The sequence below is a fragment of the Chionomys nivalis genome, chromosome 4, assembly GCF_950005125.1.
Source record: "Chionomys nivalis chromosome 4, mChiNiv1.1, whole genome shotgun sequence".
Taxonomy (NCBI): domain Eukaryota; kingdom Metazoa; phylum Chordata; class Mammalia; order Rodentia; family Cricetidae; genus Chionomys; species Chionomys nivalis.
The window spans coordinates 58,710,061-58,733,889 of record NC_080089.1 but is presented as its reverse complement, the minus strand read 5'-3'; the positions used below and the strand labels follow the sequence as shown (position 1 = coordinate 58,733,889).

Below are 23,829 nucleotides of genomic sequence, written 5' to 3'. Positions count from 1 at the left end.
GTCATGTTGAGGGCCGAAGACTATGCCCACAGTCTCCAAGCTATTTGGGTTGTAAAAGGGTTCCAGATTCGGTGTTAACAGACAGAAGTCTCCTCAGGAGTCCTTTGTTGATGTTGCCTCCACTTAAAAACTGGCTGTGCTGAAGGGGGAGGCAAGCAGGAAGCTGCAGACCGATGGCCGGATGAATTCTTGTGTGGTTGCCTCAGTCCTGCCCTCAAGCATCCTTCTTGAGGCTGAGGCCTAGAAGTCATAGATTTTGACTACTGAGTGAAGCCCAAGGTTGCTGGAATATGAGGCATAAAGGAATAGAACAGGAGTTGTCTCTGTAGGGGCAGCAAGATAGATGGGCTGTTGCAGAAACCGTGAAGCTAAGGAGCAGAGGAATGTTCAAACTGTGACCTGTTGCCATTATGGTTATCTCTGTCAACTTGACACAGCCCAGAACCACATGGGAGAGAGTCTTAATGAGGAATGGTCTATATTATTGGACTGCCCTGTGAGCATGTCTGTGAGGGATTGTCTTGACGTAGGAAGCAGCCCCAGTGGCTCTTTGCACCAGTCCCTAGGTCCTGAACTGGGTAAAAGTAGAGAAACCAAGCTGAGTACCAGCAAGCAAACATTGAACAGGTTTGTACCCAGTTCTCTTTGTTCTTGGCTGTGGATGAAGCTCCTATTTGACTTCCCCACAATGATGGACTATATCCTAGAATAGTAAAATGAAGTAAGCCCCTATCTGGGCCAAGTTGCTTTTTGTTAAGGTATATTAACACAGCAACAGAAATAAAACAGAACAATTGCTGAGGGCCAGATCAAGACTCAAGGATGAGCACTCACCGGGGGTCTGGAAACCATGGGCATTGCTAGTCACAGAGAGCCCAGGAATCAGCTAATCCCCGCAGCTGGCAAGTGGACCTGGGGTGCTGAATTGCTGAGGCAATCCTTAGACCCAAGTCCATGGAAAACTGGGTGAGGGATGCTTTGATTCTAGAAAAGCCATCTTCTCAGGGATGTCCACAAAAGAGCAATAAAGGAGATATTTCCCAACGGAAAGGCTCTGGAGAAGTCGTCCTGCTATCTTGAAGGAAGGGCTATAGATCGGAGTCCATTGTTTTCTGTCTTATTCCAAAAGGAAGATTGTTGGGTTTTTGTTTTGTTAAGAAACATAAAACTATGGTCTAATCTCCCTTCACTATTTTGTATTGGGTATGTAGGGGTGAAAAAATCAGTCTTTCGGCCACATACTGCAAAATCTTAAGGACACTTTTTGACATGACCAAGAATCGCACATCACTAAGAGACTAGGACAGGTAAAGAAATTGTGTCTGTAACTGTTTTGTCTCTCACCGGAAAGTGGCTGTGACTGCTTTGGTTGGACCCAGGATGACTACTACACTGTTAGGCAGACACAGTTTTGGAATTGTAAGTTTGTCAATGAAAGCTTAGGTGGATGCAATAGATGTAAAATGTGCTAGGTTGGTACTACTTATCGTCCATTATCTTTCCCTTTGCAGAGCTATTTCTCCCCTTCCTCAGAGGCCTGGAAAAGTAGCCCAGTTTTCCATTTTAGAGGTGTACATATGCTCAATACTAAGGGAACTTTTCCCTAGGATTTTAGAACAAGAAGTAGTGAGATCAACATGTAAATGGAAGCAGAATCAAGAGGTGGAGACATTACATCGTCATTTAAACCCCTAGATCCAATAATGCCTGAAGGCAGCAATTTTAGCCTTTGATCTGGTGTTTATGCAAGCTATTTAATTTCCTAATGACTTAAAGATGTTTGTGTTTAGGTTTTGGTACTTGCAATTGAAAAGGGCCAGACTATTACATGCACACACAAACAGACACAACACCATGTTGCTCAAACTCAGACATTCTACAAATCTTCCATTACCTTACCAAGGGTTAGTAAACTTATTGTCTAAGAGACCAGATAAATGTTATAAGCTTTGTGAGCCACATAAGACTCTGTATCATCATTTCTTTTGACAACTCTTTAAAAAATATAAAATGGGGACTGGAGATATGGCTCAGTAGTTAAAAATGTGCACTGCTCTTGCAAAGGACCAAGTTCAGTTGTAGCACCCTCAGCAGGCAGCTGGCAAATACCTGTAACTCCAATTCCAGGAACTCCAATGCCCTCTGCTGGCCTCTACGGCACCTGCAGTCATGGGCACTTCTCTGCAGAGACATGCACACATACCTATAGTTTAAAAAAATAACAAAATCCTTGAATTTTTTTTAAAAAAATCATTCTTAATTGTTATGCCATGTAAAATATGTCACAGGTCAGGTTTGGCTGACACACCATAGTTTGCCAGCACTTGACCTAAATTGCATCAACACCTGCAGTTTGGGGATCTAGAGTCTACCAGGCCTTTGCTCATACCCTATAGCATGAAGTAAAATAAATTCCATATTGTTTCAAATGCTTTGACATGACTCAGTACTGAGTTAAGGTTCGGGTAGATTTAGGAATGATAAGAGGCTCTTGACTTATCTGTAATGTAACAGAATCTAAAATAAGGGATTATTATTTCTTGGCTACAAATACCTTCTCAAAATTATGCAATCACTCAGAGACTTTGAATATCCTAGATTCTTCTTGATGACTTTTCACTTTAATCTCTAGGAAGACTTTCTGGAGCTCTCCCAACATTAGAGCAGGCTGTAGCTTTCTTGCTGGTATAGGCCACATGTGTCCCTCCATTGTATGTGCTTTAACCGTTGGTGTTTCCCCTCAACTCCTGGGACTTGGGAGAAACTTGAGCCCTAGAACAACGCCTAACACCTAGCACTGAGAACTGTCTGCTTTTAGGTGGATGCCTGAAGTCTGTTTTGTGTGTGCACATATATGCAGAGACCAGAGTACAACTTCAGCTGTCATTCCTCAGGGGTCATCACCTAGCTTTTTGGAGATAGGGTCTCTCATTGTCCTCGAATTCACCACTTTGGCTGGGATGGCTGGTCAGTGGGCCTCCCAGACCCACTTGTCTCTCTTGCCCCAGTGCTGAGGGTACAAGAGCATGCCTGTTTTGTTTGCTTGTTTGTCTTAATGTGAGTTCTAAAAAATTGACCTCAGGTCCTTGGGCTCACAAGGTAAACACTGTACTGTCTGAGTTATGTCTCCAAGTCCATGAATATCTTTTCCTTTGAATTCGCAGGTGTTGTATACCTCTACCTGTACCCGAGGCATTTGTCTGTGGGTTAGCACTATGCAGGTGTATGTGTGCCTCAGGACCAGTCCCTCTCCCATCTGGCAATTGTTTGTGGATGTAATCCACAGCTAACCTAGCAATGTTGACAAATCTAGTTTTAATTCTCATTACTTCCAAAAACCAGTCAAAGACAGAGGAACAGGGCTGTGGGGGCAGGGGGAACAGGTTTTCTTCAAAAGAGCCTAGAAGGAATTATCTTCTTTCCCTCCCACATCGTTTTATGTCCCAGTGTTATCTATCGGATGGCAGGCCTCCAGTGCTGGACCAGAGCATCCCCTATTCGGTGGGGCTTCAAACTAAATTGATCCATGACTTGGTGGTGGGAGTGTAAATTATTCCCCCGGGGGAAAAGTGTATTCAAGGCCTGGCAGGCCCAGGGAGGGCTGACCAAGAAAAGGTGAATCGTGGTATTCTGAGCTGAACCTTTTGCCCACCTCACAGAAGCAGCAGAAACACCACCATTGATCAGCTTTATATGGCACCCACTGTATACAACAGACAGACAAGGACACACAGACAGAGCACACACCACTTCTAAGCTGAACATGGCTCACCATCTAAAAGCACCTCGGGTAAGCACACGTGAGACGCACTTGCATAGGAAAGATGGACTTTTTAAAGGAATGAATTAGTATTTTGGCAAAACATCTACTTCCCTCCCGGGTCCTGGGTAAAGAGGGACCTCTAATTCTGAAGCTTCTACATAGATAAAGTATCCCCTCCTCAACGGCAGTATTTACAGCAGCAAGCCTTCCGTGTCTGTGTCACAGCCCTCTCCGTGTATCTCAAGTCTACTTCACAGGTGGACAAACAGACTAAGAGACAGAAGGTGGCCTGAAGCAAGGGCACACTGGGGCAGTCGCAAGGGGAGGGGAATGGGAGGTGTCTCAGCTTAGCCAAAGGTGTGGCCTTGGTCTACCTGGACTGGGAAGGAAAAGGCTCCCTCTTTCTTCCTGCCTGGGGAGGCTCTGACTCCCCAGAAAAGGGCATCGTGAAGGAAAGGCAGATTCCCACTTCTGATGGCCGGGGCCCTAGTAGCATAGCAAAGAGCAGCGCAGGCCTGAATCCTCCTGAGGCCTCCTCAGGGATACTGAGTTTGGGGACTGTGGGTTCGCTGCTTCCATAACCCTCTTGTTGCTAGACTATGAGCCTAGGCTTCACATCCTTTGTCATTTCTGTTTAAGGGCAGGGAAGGGAGTAGCTTCAGAAGGAATGAGACACAGGACAATCTTCCACAGCCTCCTCTGCCTAGGCTGGGGCTGGCTATTAAGGGTCTCCTTCACCCTGTCTCCTAGGGATAGTTAAAGGCAGCTTTTATGAGACTCTATACTGTCTTCTTTGTCTCTCTTCTGTTTTTTCTTTGTTTTAATTTATAGATATATAGATATATATATTCTTAAAAAAAGCAATAGTCCTTTGGTCCCTAAACACTAAGGAATGATATGATTCTGAACAAAGTAAGTTTGGGCTTCCCTTGCTGAGAAGCCCTTGGCACCCCCAAGGCCCTCTGCTGGTTCCCTTAGATCAGTCGATCCTCAGCCAGCACTGGTTGCCCTGCCAGCTTGATCACTCCGTGGAACAACCCCCACGATGAGTGGCCTGAGCCCCAGGCGCCAGCCCTGGGTCTGGTCCACCTCCGTCTGCTGCCACTCCTTCCGGCAGGGCCACTCCAGCATTTCTGTGCTTTTCTTTTTCCTTTCTTGTCACTCTTCAGTTCTGTTGTTGGTATTGATTGATAAGGAAACAGGCGGGAGGAGGCAAAGGTCACTGAGGGTAAGATAAGAGCAGCCTGTCCCCTCTGTGACTTCTTAGCTAAGTGTCAGGGTTTCTCTTCTGGCAGCATCCTCGCCACAGAAGCTAGCCCTTGCCTAGATCCTAGGCAGATCATTGTAGCAAACGCCCCACAGTTTCTGGGGCAGCTTGAGTGAGCTGAGGCCAAGGGGACAGCTCTCCAGGTGGCAGGCAGTCTCCTGCGGTCCTTCCTGAAGCCTGGGCCTTGTCACCATGCTGCTCATTGCTCACTAAGCCCTCAGGTCTGCCTCTTGAGGCTCTTTACTTCTCTCCCTCCATCTCCCGTTAGCTGCTCTTCTCTTCATTCAAGCTGCCCAGTGGTTCTATCCCCTTCACTAAAGTCAGGACCTATGGCCAATGGGATCCTCAAGATACGAACCAAACCCCATTCTCCACAGCCCCCCCATAAGCTCACTGCTCCTGTGGCTTCCTGCTGTTGTCCCTAGAATAGAATGGGCTGAATTTTCCTAGAAATCGTCTCTCCGAGACTGGAAGCACCAAAGTCATCTAATTCACCTTGAATTTTGGGTTGAAAAAAAATTCCAGTCTCTGTCCCCCTTATCCCTGGCTCTTCTCTTTATTTCTGGATTTCTCAGATGGCAGTATCCTGATATCATAAAGTTGCCAGGGTCTTGTGACCCTGGTCCCATTTGCCTGACATCCATCAAAGACTCACCTGTCTGTGACTGAACAGTGAATGCAGATCAGTAAGGCCTGTTGGCATCCTTAGGTCTCTTTAGCTGGACCTTGAGCCTCTTCATGCCGATTTGAAAGCCATTCATGGCCTGGATGGCAGTCTGGGCACTGGTTGGATTGTCAAAACTAACAAACCCTGGAGGGTGTGGGCAGACAGGTTAGCTGGGAATCCAGCTTGCCAGGGTCTCCTTTCTCTAATTTCCGGACTAGGTCCATCACATAGGCACCTTTCTATTGCTTAACTATGTGAGCATCTATGTATACATAGTATAGACACATATGTAATAGAGGCAAATCATTCCTAAAGGTGTGATTTCCAGAAGATGGGAAGTAAGTCTGTGTGGGTCAGAGTATTTCCCTGGCTTGGCTTGGCTGCTTTGCTTCACTCCTCCCAGTCTGGCTTCAGATCTGCAGTTGGGGTCTGAAGGCAACTATTTATTCCAAACCCATCCAAACTCACCCTGCTTTGGACAAACTCTAAAGCTGAAACCTTCCCGATCTCACACATTCTAGTTACCCAAGATTCTCAGGTGATCTGAAACAAGGCTTTCTGTGCTCACACTTTGTCCTGTAACACTCAGTCTTATGGAAGCCTTATGGGCCTCCTGAGGCACGGGGATGGATCAGCTCACCAAAACACTTGCTCTGGTTGGTGGCACGATCCACAAACACTTTGGCAGAGACAACGGCTCCAAACGGCAGGAATGTCTGTATGAGTTCTGCATCCCCAAACTCCTGAGGCAGGTGATAGATGAAGAGGTTACAGCCTTCAGGGCCTGTAGGAACAGTAGCAGGCTTGCTCAGGGGAAGGATCCTCAGGGGCAACCCACACACACAAACCCCTGCTCTCCAGCCCCCAGTCCCTCACCTTCTCTTTGTTGCTGAGGCAGAGCTGAAGGCTGCTGGGGAAAAGCTGTGCTCACTGGGGCATAGGCCGAGGGATAGGCTGCTGGAGACAGAGGTGGGAGTGGGCAGTGACCCCCAAGAGCCATTTCCCAGACAGAGCCCCATCTGCCTGACCAGCTCTGACCGATTCAACCCAGTTCACTATAACCCTTGACCCAAGACAGGTCGCTAGGAGCTGGGGCTGGGGACTGAACAGGATGGAAGAGTTGGCTCCTCAGAACAGAGCCTAACCCTCCCACAAATCTCCCTCTTCCTGCCTGAGGCCCTTTAACACCCCACACCCACACACCCAGGCTGGGCAGTGCCAAGTGAAACCTGCATATTGGTGTATCCCAGCGTAGGCCTGCTGCAGGGGATCAGCCACATCGGGGCTCTGGGCTGGAGAGAGAGGGGGCGCAAGGCCCACGATGAAGGCAGGTAGGCAGGGGCCAGGGGAGAGACCCTGGGTGGGAGTGTGGGAGGTGGAGGACCGCTATGAAAGGCAGCAGGGAAGATGGGGGGAATCCCTTCCCCCCAGGCATGGCCTTGCCTGGAAAACCTGCCTTCCCGTACCATTTCCAGGAGTTTGGGTCAGCAGAGTAGGGTGACCCACCTGGGTAAGGGGAAAGCCCGTTGTTATAGATCGAATCGGAGCCTGGCTGTCCATTGGTCTGGGGGGTCAAGGAGCCGAATCCATTGACCCCCATGGGCGCTGGAAGGCCGGGGAGTGCACCAGGACCACCTCCACCAGGTGATGCGTTGGCTGTAGGTGGAGATAAGAGGGTCAGGGAGCCGTACTTCATGGGCCCTCCCAACCATGGCTTCAGTTTTTTGGGTCTCTAACCTGCTGTAGGCAATAGCGGTGCAGCCACCAGGCTGAAGGCCGCCACGTGCTGCATCTGGGCGGCCACCGCGGCCACCTGGCCTAACCCAGGACCCTGCGCCGCTGCCAGCAATGCTGCCTGGTGTTGCAAGATCTTGGGGAAGGAAGAAGGGCATCTGTAGAGGCCTCAGCGGCTGGCAACTGCCTGATCTCCCGACACGGAGCCAGGTCCTATTCACTCTGGGCCGGAGGCAGGCAGGCACCTACCGCAGTGGTGTAGGCGCCACAGGCCCCGAGAGGCAGTGGCGCTGGATGGAAGGCGCCCAGCTGGCCAGCCATTTGCTGCATCCTCCGCAGCGCGCGCTCCCGGTCGGTGTCTGCCAGCTTCACCACCAGGCTGGATGAAGCGCCCTTGGCAAAGGAAGGGCGTGGTGACCTGTACTGACCCTGATTGAGCTCTGAGTCCAGCACCTTCCCCAGCCAGCCCTTGCTCCGGAACGCGGAGAGCAGGTTCCCACCCCGCTGGCGTCACCCTCAGCCCAGGTTCCGCTCTTACCGTCATTGTCCGGCTACCGTGCAGTCCCTGGATGGCAGCTTGAGCTTCCCCTTGACTCCCGAATTTCACAAAGGCACAGCCTGGTGCAGGAAACAAGAATGGAACGACTCAGGCCACAGGAGTCAGAGGGTAAGAAAAGGTCACCCGGAAAACCCAGGGGCAGTTCAAGTCACCTTTACTGGTACCATCAGGACTCCGCAGGACAGTGCACTCCTCGATATGGCCGAAGGGCTGGAACAGACGTCTGACATCCTCCTCACCCTGCTGCTTGCCCAACATCCCCACAAACAGCTTCCGGTCCTCTGGGGACAAAGCCAGGAATGACCTGGGGACCCCAAGTGTTCCTAGACTCCCCAGAGTCGCCTGCAGATTTTGGGAAGGTGGCTCACCAGTCTTGCTCTAGGAAGACTTGTAGGGAATGAGAAGGCAATGGGACTCTAAAGCTGGGTGTCTGTGAGGGGCAGGGTGGTCTACAGGTCTTGAGGGAAGAAACTCAGCTGAGATTTCCACCATGAAACCTGGGTCCTCCAGAAGTTCACAGAGACCCATTGCTGCTCTTGTGGGAAGTGACATAGTCTATCTGATGCCTTTTTGGGGTGGAGCCTATACACAGCATGTTATATTTTGACCCTTTTTATTGTGGACTTGGGCAATGCTACTGGAGACTCAGCATGCTGGAGGAAGGGTTGCTTGACTATGACCTTACTGGTCAGCCTGGTGGCAACGGCCAAATCAATGCTCTTTCTTGATCAAATTAAGGAGGGTTCTGTCAAACAAACAAATAAATTACAAACAAACAAAAACAAAACAAAACAAAAACCAACACAGAACACAGCACAGATGTCCTACTCTACTGTCTTAGTCTAAGATACTCAGCACCGGACTGCTGAGTCCTTACCCCCAGCACCAAATCTAACCCACTGTGCTGAGTCTCTGAGCCCCTTTCTTAATTTCCAGACCTCCCCACCCCCATCTCCTTGTCTAGCTTCCAGGGTCCTCTCTGGGCCCTGTGACCTCCTCTTTGACTCCTCATGTTCTCGTGCCCTGATCCCGCCTCTGTTGTGTTTATGCCTTGGAAGAACACATTCCGTCGGTAACTTAGATGATCATCTGAAAACAAGGGATCTCTCCATGCACCCACATTTCCTGTGGGGGTGGCAGAGAAAGGAAGGGACAGGATTGGAAGCTGAGCCTCTATTCCCTGAGGAAAATTAGAGGGCTTGGATTTGAACCAGGATTAGCTGTACATCTTTCAAGTCAGACCTCTGTAGCACTATCTAGGAAACTGGAATTGGAAGGATAGAACCAGTGGACCTACTATTAGAGTCTGCATTCTGTCTCTTTCCAAGAAGGCCTCTGAATTAGGGGTGGGGAAAGAAGGGTTCCTTGGGAATCAGGCATCAGATTTCACCATTAAGATCCCAGAGCTCAGAAAAACAAACAAACAAACAAACAACAAAAAAAAAAACCCCGGCTCCTAAACCCCTTTGCTACCTCACAAGCTTACATCCTTGTAAGACGATGGATTTTGCTTCTAAGGTGTTAGTGAGAGAATTGAGTCCATGGAACAGATCCTTGTTTTCCCAATCTCTTTTAAAAAAGTGGTGAAATACATTGTTTCAGTAAAAATATTAAGATGGTGCTGGTGAGATGACTCAGTGGGTAAAAGCACTTGCTGTCAATGATGAACCTGATTCTATCTCTCTCACATATATGTGTATATTATATATGTTTGTATATATAATCTCATGAACCTAAATTCTATTCTTGGAACCCACATAGTGAAAGGAGAGTACCGACTTCCACAAGTTGTCTCTGAACTCCACATACAGGCTGTGGCGCGCGCGCGCACACACACACACACACACAGTCAATCAAAGTAATAAAATATTAGGGTGAAAGTAAAGATGTAAAAGAAAAGCAGAAATGCCTGGACTGAAGCCAGAAAAGGGAGCTGAAATCTTCCCTGTGCAATCCAAGGAAAGTCCTCTGAAACCATTAAAAGAAGATAGAGGGTAGGGTTCCGGATAACCCAAGAAGACAGGAAAGAGGAAGGGGGTATGCAAGCCACTGAGCAACATCAAAGATGGGGCTCAACCTTCCAGAAATGGAAGGAGTTGGAAGGTAGCACCAGTGTGGATTTGAGTCTTGCATAAATATTATGAAATTCATGGTTTTGTTCTAACATTGACAAACAGGCCTCAAGTGGTCAGGGAAATGTCCAACATCAAATGTCAAGAAGTCTATGCTATTGTTCTGAGCTGTGACATTAAAATACGCCCATGTCTGCAAAAGGCCTGGAAGTGTCTGGAGAAGATCCCAGGATCTTCACAGTCCCAAGGGAGCTTCATGGTGCTCTAATTTATAGTAGAGCTGTGTCACTGATAGGATCTGTACACTGTCATGCCTCCTGGGCCAGCATCCAGGTAGCCCTACGTGAAAAGAGACCACAAGCTTAGATGAAGCCCCTAACATAGTAAAGAGGTTGTGTGGACAGGAGTGTTGCATTCCTTCATCTAAACTTTATGTTGATGTTTTCTGTCCACGGTGGAGTGTGGGACAAAGGTGGCCACAGCATAGCTATCACGGTTCTCCTCTGACCCTCCTGTCCTGATAAGGAGCTCTTTATTTAGAATTTCCATTAGGGCATTAAGCCTATGTTTCTGGACTACTGAGGTGCAAAAACGCCATCTTTGAAAAGAGCACTCATTATGGGCTGGGTTCTCTACCTGTTTCCAAGGTAACACTTGAATCGTGGAACTTTCTCTGATACTTTACAAGGACTTAACATTTCACAGGATGATGAGCTGGAACTTCAGGCAATCCAGAAATAGTGGGATAATTTCATGAGACTTGATCAAAAACAAGCCCGGGCCCTCTTGTGTAGCCTCCAGACTGACACGAAGACTCTAAGGCATACTGATTTCCCTTCAGATAGAAATGATGGTGCTAACAGCCCAGACAAATCAGTTTCCTCTAATCAAACTCTACGAGTTTGCTTAAAAGAGAGCTCTGTAAGAGGGAGAATCAATGTCTGGCTGCGGATGTAGCCCAGTGGTAGAGCACTTACATAGCATGGCACAGCCCTGGAGTTCAGTCCCAGCACTTAAAAGCATCTAAGTAAGAATACCCAACGGGGCTACAGAAGATCCAAGTTTGATTTCTAGCATCCACGTGGTGGTGGTTCAACATTTTCCACTGGTCTCTGTAGACCCCAGGCACAAAATGGTGCATAAACATATATGCAGACAAAACACCCATACACACAAAAAATAATAACATAAAGAGTATCCCACGGAAAGTGAGTAGGTCCCTAAAGACAGACTATCTTCTATCTTTCTGTGGAGTTCTGTCTTCCCGGGGTGGAAGCAAAAGGGAGGAAACATCAGTGGGGAGTTGAGATATAGTTGGAAAGCCGCAGAGTTCAATGGTAAAGGCCTGGAATGTAGCTTACTTGGCAGAATGCTTGCTCGTTATGGGTTTGGTCCCGAGTGCTTCATGAATCAGGCATTGTGGCACACAATTGTAATCTCAGCACTCAGGGGGCCGGGGCATTCAAGATCATCCTCAGTTACACAGAGGCCAGCCTGGGCTACACAAGACTCTATGTCAAAAATGAAAAGACTTACCCAGTTGTGGCGCTCACCTTTAACCTACACCCAGAAGGCAGAGGCAGGAAGATCTCTGTGAATTCAAGGCCAGCCTGGTTTACATAGGGAGTGCCAGACCAATCATGGTTACACAGTGACACTCTGTTAAAAAAAAAAAAAAAAGTTTTATCTTCAGTGGGCCAAGAGCTGTGTGGTGTTGTGGTAGGTGGGGACAGAATGGTCAGCTGGATGCCAGCCTGGGTTACATAATGAGACACCGTCACAAAAATCAAAACAAACAAACCAGCTAGTCAACTAAACACACAAACAAAACCAACCAATAGGCAAAGGTCTTAGATTAATTTGTCTACAAAGACATACCAATGAATGAGAAGCACAGGACATTTCTTGAAACGTTAGGTCATCATTAGGGAAGTAGAAGTCAAAATTAGGAGACACCAGAGACTGGGATGTTGGTGCAGGGAGGAAGATAAAGGCACAGCTGCTATGGCGCAAACAACATCAGGTTCAGTGGCACTCCTTTAACCCCAGCGCTTGGGGAGCAGAAGCAGGTGGCTCTCTGTGAAATCAAGGCAAGCCTGTCTACAAAGGGAGTTCCAAGCCAGTCAGAGTCACACAGTAAAACCCTGTCTCACTGCCCTTCCTCAAAAGATGTAATAGCAGCCCCCAAGAAAATAAAAGCAGAATTACCATATGATCCAGAATGACCTTCTTTGAAGTATTTATGGCAAAGTATTAAAAGTTTTGTACTTTTTTCCAAAATTATTTTTATTTTTAATCAGCATTAATAATTTTACGTATTGATGGGATACAATTTCATATTTTGCTGTATACAGTGTGGAATGACTAAGCTGATTAACATATTCATCACCTTAAGCTAATTAACATGTTTGTCACTTTACTTGACTTTTCACGGTAAATTTTAAAATTCTTTTTAAAAGATTTATTTCATTTTTTAAATATCTACCTATTTATTTATTTATTTATTATTTATTTTGAGACAGGGTATCTCTATATTGTCCTAGCTGTCCTGGAACTCACAATGTAGATGAGGCTGGCTTCAAACTCATAGAGATCTGCCTTCCTCTGCCTCCTGAGTGCTGGGATTAAAGGTGCTGCCACTCCTGGCTTTGTGGATTTTTTGTTATGTATTTTTTCTTTATGTATATGTGTGTGCCTGCTTTCTATAAGTATGTGCACCATGTGCTTGCAGGCCAGAAGAAGGCATCATATGGGATATGGTGCTGGGAAGTAAACTTGGGTCCTCTGCAAGAGGAGCAAGTGCTCATAACTGCTGAGCCCGCTCTCCAGCCCCACAGTAAAGCACTGGATTCCCTTGAGCTGGAGTTATAGGTGACTTACAGCCACCTGGCAAGGATTCTAGAAACTGCAGTCCTTCTGCAGGAGCAATATGTGAGCTGAGCCATTTTTACAAATTATTATTAACTATAGTTGCCATGTTCTGTAATCACCCACAAAAACATGTTTCTCCGCGTAACAGAAACCTGGAGCCTTTGACTCACATCTCTCTTTCCTTCGTTCCCGTCTCCCACTAGCCACTGTTAACCATCATTCCACTCTGCTTGTGTGGGTTCCTCTTTCTATTTTACATGAGTGAAATCGTGTGGCATTTGTTCTCTGAGGAAACAGGACCCTAAGGACATGTCTGTATATTCCATTATAATGTGATTAATCACCATGGCCAAAAGATAAAGGGAACCCAAACACTCACCAACAGATCAATGAATAAATAAAATGCAGCATATGTGTCCAGTGGGCTGCTATTCAGTCTTAAAAAGGAAAGGGATTCTGACATTTCCCCTCGCAAGGGGTGAACCTGTAGGATTATGCTGAGCTGCCCATTTTCACCTACGTGAGTTGTCGGGAGTAGTCTGACTATTAAAAAGAGAAAGCAGAACGGTGTTTGCTGGAAGCTACAGACATAGGGAAAAGTTTAATGGTGTCAGGTTTCAGGGGTCTGATTTTGTGTGTGTGCATGCACACACATGTGCATGCATTTCTGTGTACATGTTGGGGCTGGGGAGTGCGTGTGCACAGGTATAGGAGTGGTTGTGAAAGCCGGAAGTGGACACGGGGTGTCTTCCTCAATCACTTTCCAGTCTATTTTTTTGAAACAAGGTCTATCACTGAACTTGGTGCTCACTAGACTAGCTGGCCAGAAAGATCTAGTAATCTTCCTGTCTCTACCTTCCCAGTACTGGGAGACATACAGGTAGGCAGGCTTTTACACGGGGACTGGGATGGAACTCAGGTAACTCAGGTTTGCGTGGCAAATACTTTACTGACTGAGTCCTCTTCCTGGGCTGTTCACATTTTGAAGAATAAAGTCTTTTGGTGTTTGGTTGCACAAACATGTGAATATACTTAACACTAGTAAGTGTAACACTAAAATGGTTAATATGATATATAAGTTTTTAAAATTTCTTATGATTTTGTGTGTACAGGTGTTTTGCCTACATGTATGTATGTATGTGCACCACATGTGTTCTTGGTGCTCTCGAACACCAGGAAAGGGCATCAGATCCCCTGGAACCAGAGTTACAGATGGCTGCAAACTGTCATCTGGATGCTCAAAACAGAACCCAGATCCTCTAGTACTCTTAACTACTGATCCATCTATCAGGATCCTATTCCTTGTATTTTACCATTAAAACATAAATAAGAGCTTTAAGGAGGATGGCAACAAAGAGACTTAGAGTAAGAAATGAAAACAAGATGCTACTGACCCTTCATTGTGACCCAACTGAACCTGGTCTAAGTAAGAAAGGTGAGCCAGGCTCCTAGAGATAGAAGATACTTCGGGGGTGCATTTTCCTTTGTGGGTTTACATCTGTGTCTGAAAGGTACCACTTGTGATGGGGGTGTGCCTCAGTCTCCACTACAGCCAAGGCCCTGGGCTGTTACAACATCACTTAACATGCTCTGCCCTCAGTCAAGCAGCTTTCTGTACCTTCACATTGCAGGAAGCAAAGAGTTAACTTGAGGCAACCCTTAAGAGCTCTCTGTAAAATCTAGTGAATTAGACTTGTAAGAAAAGTAGGGGGCATTTTTCTAGAATTAAGAAGATAGTAATGACCGTCAACTGGCTGTATTACAACAGTTCTTATTTAAAACAGTAATATACAGTCAGCTGTAGCAGTGCACACCTCAGTACTCAGGAGGCAGAAGCAAGTGGATCTATGTGAGTTCAAGGCCAGCCTGGTCTACAAAGCAAGTTCCAAGCTACAAAGAGAAACCCTGTTTTGAAAAACCAAATTTAAAAAAAAAAGAAAAAAGAAAAGAAAAGGAGGAATATATGGAAAGGTTTGGGGAGAGAAAAAGGGAAGGAAAGTGAAGTAATTATATTTTAATATCAAAAAATAAAGAATTAAAAAAATTATGAATTTGGGGAGGTGGCTCAATGGTTAAGAGCACTGACTACTCATCCAAAGGTTCCAGTTTGACCCCCCGCAGCCACATGGTGCCTCACAACCACATGTTATTCCAGTTCCAGAGGATCCAACACTCTTTTATGAATGCTGCAGAAACTGCACCCTCATGGAGAACGTGACAAGTAGGCACACATAAAAATAAGATAATTTTTAAAAATTAAACCAAAGTGTTGTAATGCATACCTATAATTCTAGCACTCTGAGTCTGAAGCAGAAAGATTACAAGTCCAAGTTTTGAATTAATTAATTACTTAATTAAAAAGTAGAAAGAGTGTATTGATTGAGTGTATTGATCACTTAATCTATTTCTGTACCTTAGGCATTTTGGATGTGTAAAGATTTGTGTAGCTAAAAAACATACAACCAAGATGAGAAGTAGAACAAACAGAATAATCACCATTGTGATTTATTAATTAATTTACTGACTATATTATAAAATTGAAAAAGGAAGAATATAAATTTAGTGGTCCATTGATTTTGAAGGTTTCATCATGACTAAAAAGTTATTTACTAAAAAAATAAAAATAAAAAGTTATTTACTATAAGACTATACTTACAGTGTAACTTCCTATTAGTGTTTCCAAAGTAGAGACAATGGAGTAAGAAAAATCCACAGTGGTCCCTATGCTGAATAGTGTTCATTTATGTAGTAATCATTGTTTGATCAACTTAGGATTCTTACTTCTGATTTTAGATAATTTAAAGTTAACATTTTCCATCCTGAAACACAGGAACCTTGGGGTTTTATCCCTGGAAACTTTTTCCACTTATTTATTGAGCTAGGATCTTGGTATGTTGACAAGGCTAGCCTCGAACTCTTGGGCTCAACGGATCCTCTTACCTCAGAATTCCAAGCATCTGAGACTAGTCACATGTGTCACTGCATCTGGTTTCAGAAAACATTTTAATTCTCACCTTAAACCCAAATGCAGGACTGGAGAGATGACTCAGTGGTTGTTGGGAGCACTGACTCTTCTTCCATAAGACCTGGGTTCAAGTCCCACCACCCACATGGCAGCTCATAATTGTCTGTAACTCCAGTTCCAGGGGATGTGGCATTCTCCCACAGACATACATGAAGGCAAAGCACCAATGCACATAAAATCAATATAAATGAATTAAAAAATAAATCCAAATGCTGGAGGAAAAGTTCTGATGCCATGCATGGCCAATGCAGAAATGAATCCTCTTCATTTGTTAGGAGACGACTTCCTTCTAGGGAACTCAGTTTATTTTCCTTTAATAGTATGCTGTTTACTAGATGAAAAGCAGAGACACAGGGTATGGACTCTCTCAACACCATGGAACTTAGCTGCAAACTCATAGAACCTAACCAAGATACATTAAAATAAATTAGTCTGTGAAGATGTGGATGCATATCTTTGAGAAAAGTGTCCCCAAGCATGCAGGGGACAGCTGTGAAGGAGGAGGATCCTAGCACCTTCATTAGGCAGATCCTACTGGACTGTGAAGGAGGAGGGTCCTAGCACCTTCATTAGGCAGATCCTACTGGACTGTGAAGGAGGAGGGTCCTAGCACCTTCATTAGGCAGATCCTACTGGACTGTTATCCTTATTGGTTTGTAGACATTGAAACCAAGTTCTGAGGCTGGGAAGATGGCTCAGTCAGGACAGTGCTTGCTCTACAAGAATGAGGACCTAAATTCAATCCTTAGAACCCATGTAAGAGGACAGACATGGTGATGCATACTTGCAATAGCTGTACTGGGGAGGCAGAGATGAAAAAATCCCTGGGATTCCCTGGCCAAATAGCCTAGACAAATGGGGTGAGCCTTGGGTCCCAGTGAGAAACCTGTCTCAAAGAAACAAAGAAAGGTGGACAGCTCCTGAGGAATGATACTTGAGACTGACATCCCTTTTCATATATATGCATACTTATATACACCAGCACAAACGCACGTGCGCGCGCACACACATGCACGCAGACACACACACCACAGAAGCACGAAATCTCCAGTGATACCAGTACCATCTAAAAGGACATTAGTGTGTGCAAGACTTCATGCTTATTGATTAAAGGAACACAGTGCATTGTCATCAGACTTCAAAACCAGAACACCACTATTTTTGTTAAAAGGCTCATTTTCTTTTTCTGTATGGATGATGGGAGAACCGCAGTTCAGGTGCCCAAGGAGTCAACCCGATGGGTTTCTCTGTGCTCTCACAGTGAACCTAACAAAAGGCCGAAGAAACTTCTGTTTAAATAATTAATATGTAAACTTTGTATTAAGTTGAAGGGTTACCTTCCTGGGCTCCTGAGGTTAGTTTCTGACCCCTGTTTTATGAGAAAAAAAATCAGATAAAATTTCTTCCAGAAGATAAATGGGAGACTTTTAGATTACATTTGTCTTGATATACTTTGTAAGTTACATTCTATTATTTATTTGTGTGTGCATGGAAGATCACATGCCATGGCTTGGATGTGGAGTCAAGAGGACAATTTGTGATAATCGTTTGCCTTTTCCACCATGTAGGTCCCAGAGATTGATCTCAGGACACCAAGCTTAACACAACAAGAGTCTTTACTTGTTGAATTACCTCACCTTCACCAACGTCTTTAAAATTTTTCGGTTTTGTTTTGAAACAGGATCTCACACTATAATCCAAGCTGACCTGAATCTTACTATATAGCTCATGGTAGCCTCAAACCCATGGCAATTCTCTTGCTTTAGCCTCCTAAATTCTGAAATTACAGGCATCAGCAGCCTTGATGTCCTTTAAATTAAGGTTTTTTTTTTTTTTTTTTGGTTTTTCAAGACAGGGTTTCTCTGTGATTTTGGAGCCTGTCCTGGAACTAGCTCTTGTAGACTAGGCTGGTCTCGAACTCACAGAGATCCGCCTGCCTCTGCCTCCCAAGTGCTGGGATTAAAGGCGTGTGCCACCACCGCCCGGCTAAATTAAGGTTTCATTGACACAAGTGTCCTTCTCAGACACAAAAACGATTAGTAATCAGCTGTAAACTCAAGACTTCAACTCAAGCAGTAATGAAACTATGCTGCCTCACCAGCAAAGAACACAAGAACAGGTGTAATCAAGTTTATAGACTGTTTGAGGTCACTGAAATAACGCTTTAATGGGACAAACTGTTCCGTGTTGGTGTTGTTTATTACATTTCAAAGGCAAGATATTAAAAATCATCTTTAAAGAATTGCGCTCCTCAGCCAGGCACGGTTTTGCACACCTGGGAGGCAGAAGCAGGTGGCTCTCTGAATTCAAAGACAGTCAAAGCTACACAGTGAGCCCCTGTCTCAAAAACAATCAGAAACCAACAAGACTGAGCTTCTCACATATTAGACAGCATTAAAATTCAATATCAAAATCTCAGCACTTGGGAGGCAGAGGCAAGTGGATCTCTTTGAGTTTGATGCCAGCCTGGTCTACAAACTGAATTCCAGGACAGCCAGAACTGTTACACAGAGAAACCCTGTCTACAAAAACAAAAACAAAACAACAAAAAAACAAACAAAAGAAACAAAAAAATTATCAAATCTAGTAGAGGTGTGTGGGGGCTGAAAAGATGACTGAGCTGTTACAAGGGCTTCCTGCTTTACCAGAGACCCAGAAGGCAGGTCCTAGCACCCACCCTGGGCAGCTCACAAACACCTACAGCTCTAGCTCCAAGGGATCCGATGCCCACTTCTGGCCTCTGCAGTCACCCGTGTGTATACACATAGACACACACACGAAGTCATTTCTTTAATCTAGAAGAGATATGTGATGGCCCTGAAGAAAAGCAACTCATTTTGATTAGTCACAAGATTACAGAACACAGATCAGTCAGCAGATAAGATATTTATAAACAACAATGGCCCGACTGCTTTGCAAGACTACTACACTCCTCTCCTGAGTACGCAGCACGGAGGCACTGAGAGATCCGGTTGTGCACATTTGCGAGGATTATTCAGGGATGTGCTTGGAATGCATAGTCCCTGAAAACCATTGCTTGTCAAGAAAAATCTGTGTAACATAAAGCTCCTGAAGTAATAAATTTGACTATTAGGCAGCCCTCTTTTCAGACAGACTTCTTGTCCTGCCCCTGAACTACTCTGAACATGATCAGGTGGACGGGTGAGATGCCTTATGAATAGGATTTGTCGTGATGTGACACCTGCAATATTTGTCCAAAAAGAGGAGGGAGAAGATGTTAATACCCGAGATGATGCCACGAGGCCCAGGGCAAGTGTTACTGGCATGGAGACACCCTCTGAACAGCCACCTGCTGAGCTCTGATGGGATGTGGAGGACCGTATATACCATGAGTACCTCAGCACATTCCTGAACAAGATTCCAAGTTGTGCCATGTCCTGCTGAGTGAGGGGCCTCCAGAACATGCCCTTCCCTCTGCCTGAGGAATAGTCTTCCTCTCTCCTCTTTTCTCTATCTGACTACTTTCTGCCACCTTGTGAAGCCATTTTAAATGTTACTGCCTCTGGGAGCTCACTGTGACCTCCTAGTGTAGGCTATTTTATCCCTCATTTGTGTCTCCACAGTCCCATCCTAGACTTCCCTTGGGAAACACCATTCACACTGAATAGTGACCCCTTGTTTGCTTTCCCACCTGTCCCCTCATAGTCCGGGGGCTCTGTGGGACCAGGTCTGCCAGACTTCTGTATCCCCAAGGTGGAGTAACTTAGAACGTAGTGATGGGGTGGCTGAGTGACCTACACAGTGTATCCTATTTCTTCTCCGCTCACTCATATATGCACAGGTGACTTGTGAGACTGTCTTCTGTATGTGAGCTGGGTAAGGTTTAGAATATGGCCAACAGTGGCCTTGATCCCTAACAGAACTTCCCAATGAGAAGGGTTTCTTGAGCATGTTCTGGATGCAGCTGGAACATCTGAAAAGCTTGTCTGGAAAGAGTGAGATGACAAAGACAGACATTCATGGAAAAAGAAAAGGAATCTAGACAGATCTCTCCAAGGCAATGTGGGGCTGATAATATCTTGACCAGAGATTATGAATCAAAGACAAATGTCAGAGAATCTAAAGGAAGGAAGGAATATTTATTGGGAACCAAACAGAACCCTGATGCTACCAAAGCCCCTAGTGAATGTAGACAGGAAATCAAGGGAGGGTGTGAAGGACTTTGTGGGCTGTTAACACACATCTCTATCAGCTAAATTCTATTCTCTCCTAAATCTTAGACAATCACACAACAAAGCAATGGCTGCTCTTGGGTGAGATAGACAAGGGAAAGTCTATCTTATCAGAGTGGGAGAGTTAGCAGATACCAAGGAGGGCTGTAGGCACACACCTGGGATAATCTAAGACCCAAGGGCAAGAAAGACACCAAGCACTGATTCAAGAAGTCCAGCTCTGCCCTTGTAGCAGCAAAGCTGGCCAGACCACAACTATGAGGGCTCCTCATCACTCTTAAGAAACAGCGGTCTCTCTTACCAGGAGACAGTGCAGACAAGGATGTCTAAAGACTTCCGGGAGCCTCAGCACACAGGTCCTTACTATGCTCACAATACCTGTTGGGCCAGCTCATCTTTTATGGTGATTAATCAGGCCATGGAAAGAAATGAGTGGTCCCTTCTGTGAACCCAGAGGGATCTGAAAAAGGAGAACAACCCCAGCTTGCCTCTTTCTATGCACCTGTAAATTCTACTCAGCAAGGTAGTGATGGCCGTTTTCCAGGAGTAAGGTAGCAAGAGCTCCCTTCCTCTGCTTCTGCCCTTTCTGCCACATCTGGGTCTGAGCTTTCTAGAACCTCTCCCTTCTCAGTCTAAGTTGGGATGGCTGAGCTATTTCTTGAGACTCACAATTTCAGACTGCACTGACCTGGGCTGGGTCTAGCCATAAGCCCTGGCGAAGGACCTACTCCAAGAGTGGGCCCACCCATCCTCTACTCAGGTACCACTCTGAGGTTTGTCAGACAGGGAAATTACCTCCTCGGCCCTCACTGGCAGCCGGCTTCACTTGGATCGGACGACTCATCTGAAAGACACGGGACCAACACACCCATTTAGCATGACTGCCTGGTCCTAAGGCTTAGTTGTTTCTTCCCACTGAGCTCCTCAGTCTCTGAGTACCAGCCCCTTTGCACTCTGCACCCCCCCCCCCGGGATTATAGATTCTCTCCAAGATTGCTTCCTTAACCCGGATGTTTAGAAAGTTCTGGAACCTGAAGGAGTGGATGGCAGGAAGCTCAGTGGCAAACAGGGTGGAAGCAGTGACCAAAGAAATTCTTCTGTCTTGAACTCAGGGTCCATGTGGTGCCTGCGCCTCAGGCTCCTGGACTTGCATAAATGCTTTGAGTGAGAGGAATTGGGTGGGAGGGTGTAACTGCTATAGCACATTTGTGGTTTATGTCTAAAGCTGAGAATATAGCTGTGTGTTATTTAGATTAAACAGTCTGGGACTCAGACTTAGTGCTCTATACCCCTAACTCTGCCATTTCTGGGTTGTATGATTTTAAGTAAGCCACTGTCTCTCAAATCAGGGAAACATTCCCAACTGTCTGTGTCATGATAGTCTCTGCACTCACCCCTCCGTTCCCACAGGCACCCCTTTCCCTGACAGCGCTAGGATTCTCTAGGCACCATTTTCTTCCTGCTCGTCTCTCTCTTCCAGTTCTTCTTGGATCGCTTCACCCACACACAGCCCCAATAGCTATCCACAGAGGGATGACTCAGACCTCTGCGTCTGCAGCCCACATTCTCTCCTGAGCCTCAGACCCATGTTTCCAGCTCCTCGCTGGGCATCCTTGCGAGAAAGGCCCACTGGCACTTCCCACTCAACACACCAGAACCCGAGCTCATCTTTCCACCCAAACTCCATCCTCCATCACTCAGGTTGTAAACCTAGAAAGCAGCTTAACTTTTCCCTCCAACCCGTTCCCTCCTCCATCCAGCTTCACCTTTTAATCCAAGGGTTCCCTGATCAGACATGGTTAAAAATCACCTGGGAACCATATTAGTTTCTTAAGATGGGGGGCTGTAGAACCTGAAAGAGCTCCTAGGTGATTCAATAGATACCCCCACCTTCCCATCCCCCAACCACCCTAAGTGAATTCATGATTGAATCCCCATCTCACCTTCCTCTCATAGGTGTTGTGGGGATCACATGAGGTAATGGGGGTGCAGAAGGTCTTGGTAAACTGCCAAGAGCTGGGTGCGTGGGATGTAAGGGATTGATGTTGGGGGCAGACAGCTGAGTGCCGGGAGGAAGGAACAGCGGCCTTCCTGTTCCTGGAGGAAGGGGTAACTGATGCCCATCTGGCCTGAGAAGGTGATGATCTGACCCCCTCCCCTCAGGAAACGTACTGCTTCTGCACCAATCAGGGGCCACTCCATCCCTTCCAATGTGCTCGTTGCCGAGACAACAGGCAGCTTCCTGTTACCATAGCCACAAGTGCTACCCAGTAACCATGGTAACACCCTGGCAGTCACAGCTGAGCAATTTCTTTGGATCAAATTTTGGGGTGGGAGGGGTGAGGAAGACTCATTTAAAAAAAAAAAGGAGAGGAAAACAGGCCAAGCCTGAACCATTGTAATCCTCCCTCCCACCCAAGGCTCTGACACACCCACCCTCTGGTAGTGGAGCACCTGCAGTGTACCAGGCTGTGGGTGGGGGCCGAGACACCGACAGGACTCAGGTTGTAGTCTAGAGGGGATGACAGATCAATCCAAGCAGATCAGGGCGAGCTGGACAGGTCTGGACTGGCCTGGACCAGGGACCAGGAGGACAGGACCAGTCCCTAGGCATGGCCACCTGTGAGTGTGGAGGAGAAACCAAGAGACAGAGCTATGGAGAGCAGAGACATGGGGAGTGATGAAGAAACATGCAAGACAGAAATCATGGGAGAAAGTAAGAGACAGACCTAGAAAAGGGCAAAGAAAGAGAATTACTGGTGGGAATGGGAAGGAAAGGAGGGGATGGGGGGCAGAAAGCAGGTTTGGGGAAGAGAGGAGAGTCTGGTAGAAAGGAGAGGGGCAGAAGCCTTAGCTGGGGGGTCAGTGAGAGTGAGCAAGACCATCATTATTTTATTAGTTCTTAAATAGATCCTGAGAATTTTTCTCTGGAGCCCAGAGTGACGAGTACATGTGACAGCAGCGGTTTCCATGGTAGCTCCTGGCTGGGTTTCCTGGGAGATGGTGCTCATTGGTGCTCAAGGGATGCTCCTTTCCCTCCTCCCAACCACCTGACCTTTTGATAGAGAGTGGAAATGGGGTGGTATATATAAATTCCTGCATGGGCCTGCCAGGGTCCAGTCCTCAGGCTCAAGGTCTACACATTCTGCCAGTCGGGCATGCTGCCAACACTTGTAGAACGCTGTGATGGGCCCCAGTGATGCTTACATGGAGACTGCCCTCAGAGCTCACAGAGAAGATAAGACCCCCATTTTTTGAGCGCCCACCAGATGCCACGCCTTCCCCTGGGACTATTTATACCTGTTGTCTCCAAATCTTTCTAATCACTTCAGGAGGTCCAGTGTCCCCATATTATAGATGAGAAAGCTGAGGCTCAGGGAGAGAAGTTTATTTGTCTAGGACCACACTGTGGGTTCTCTGAGATTCATTCCACGTCTGCCTGACGGTGAAGCTCCTGAGATTTGTATACTACTGCTCAACTCCTTGGTTTTTATTTGGTTTTGTATTTTGTTTCACTATGTAGCTCAGGCTGTCCTGGAGTTTGCTAATAGCTTAAGCTAGCCACAAACTCATGATCCTCCTCCCTCAGCCTCCTGCTGAATGATATGTATAATCACTCCCAGCTCAAGTCCACTGTGCATGTTTGTGCATGTGTGTATGTGTGTGTGTGAAGGTCAG

At 46.2% G+C, this 23,829-nt stretch overlaps 1 protein-coding gene across 10 annotated transcripts in view; it reads right to left on the bottom strand.

Annotated features, from left to right (window-relative positions):
• Nucleotides 1–32: 32 nt before the first annotated feature.
• Celf6 (CUGBP Elav-like family member 6) overlaps nt 33–23,829 on the bottom strand; it is a 34,621-nt gene continuing 10,824 nt past the window's right edge. The window contains exons 1-11 of one of the 10 annotated variants that reach the window (XM_057768899.1): nt 22,095–22,252; nt 20,947–20,995; nt 8,143–8,271; nt 7,970–8,049; nt 7,681–7,824; nt 7,435–7,567; nt 7,204–7,353; nt 6,927–6,989; nt 6,574–6,654; nt 6,338–6,481; nt 33–4,934 (exon numbers count right to left, since the gene is read on the bottom strand). In XM_057768899.1, the coding sequence (XP_057624882.1) occupies nt 4,738–4,934; nt 6,338–6,481; nt 6,574–6,654; nt 6,927–6,989; nt 7,204–7,353; nt 7,435–7,567; nt 7,681–7,824; nt 7,970–8,049; nt 8,143–8,271; nt 20,947–20,995 (1,170 nt within the window). In that variant the 5' untranslated portion in view covers nt 22,095–22,252 and the 3' untranslated portion in view covers nt 33–4,737. Of the gene's footprint in view, nt 4,935–5,685; nt 5,842–6,337; nt 6,482–6,573; nt 6,655–6,926; nt 6,990–7,203; nt 7,354–7,434; nt 7,568–7,680; nt 7,825–7,969; nt 8,050–8,142; nt 8,272–20,946; nt 20,996–22,094; nt 22,253–23,829 lie in introns of those variants that run through there. The other 9 variants (XM_057768894.1, XM_057768895.1, XM_057768890.1 and 6 more) reach the window with 9 other exon arrangements.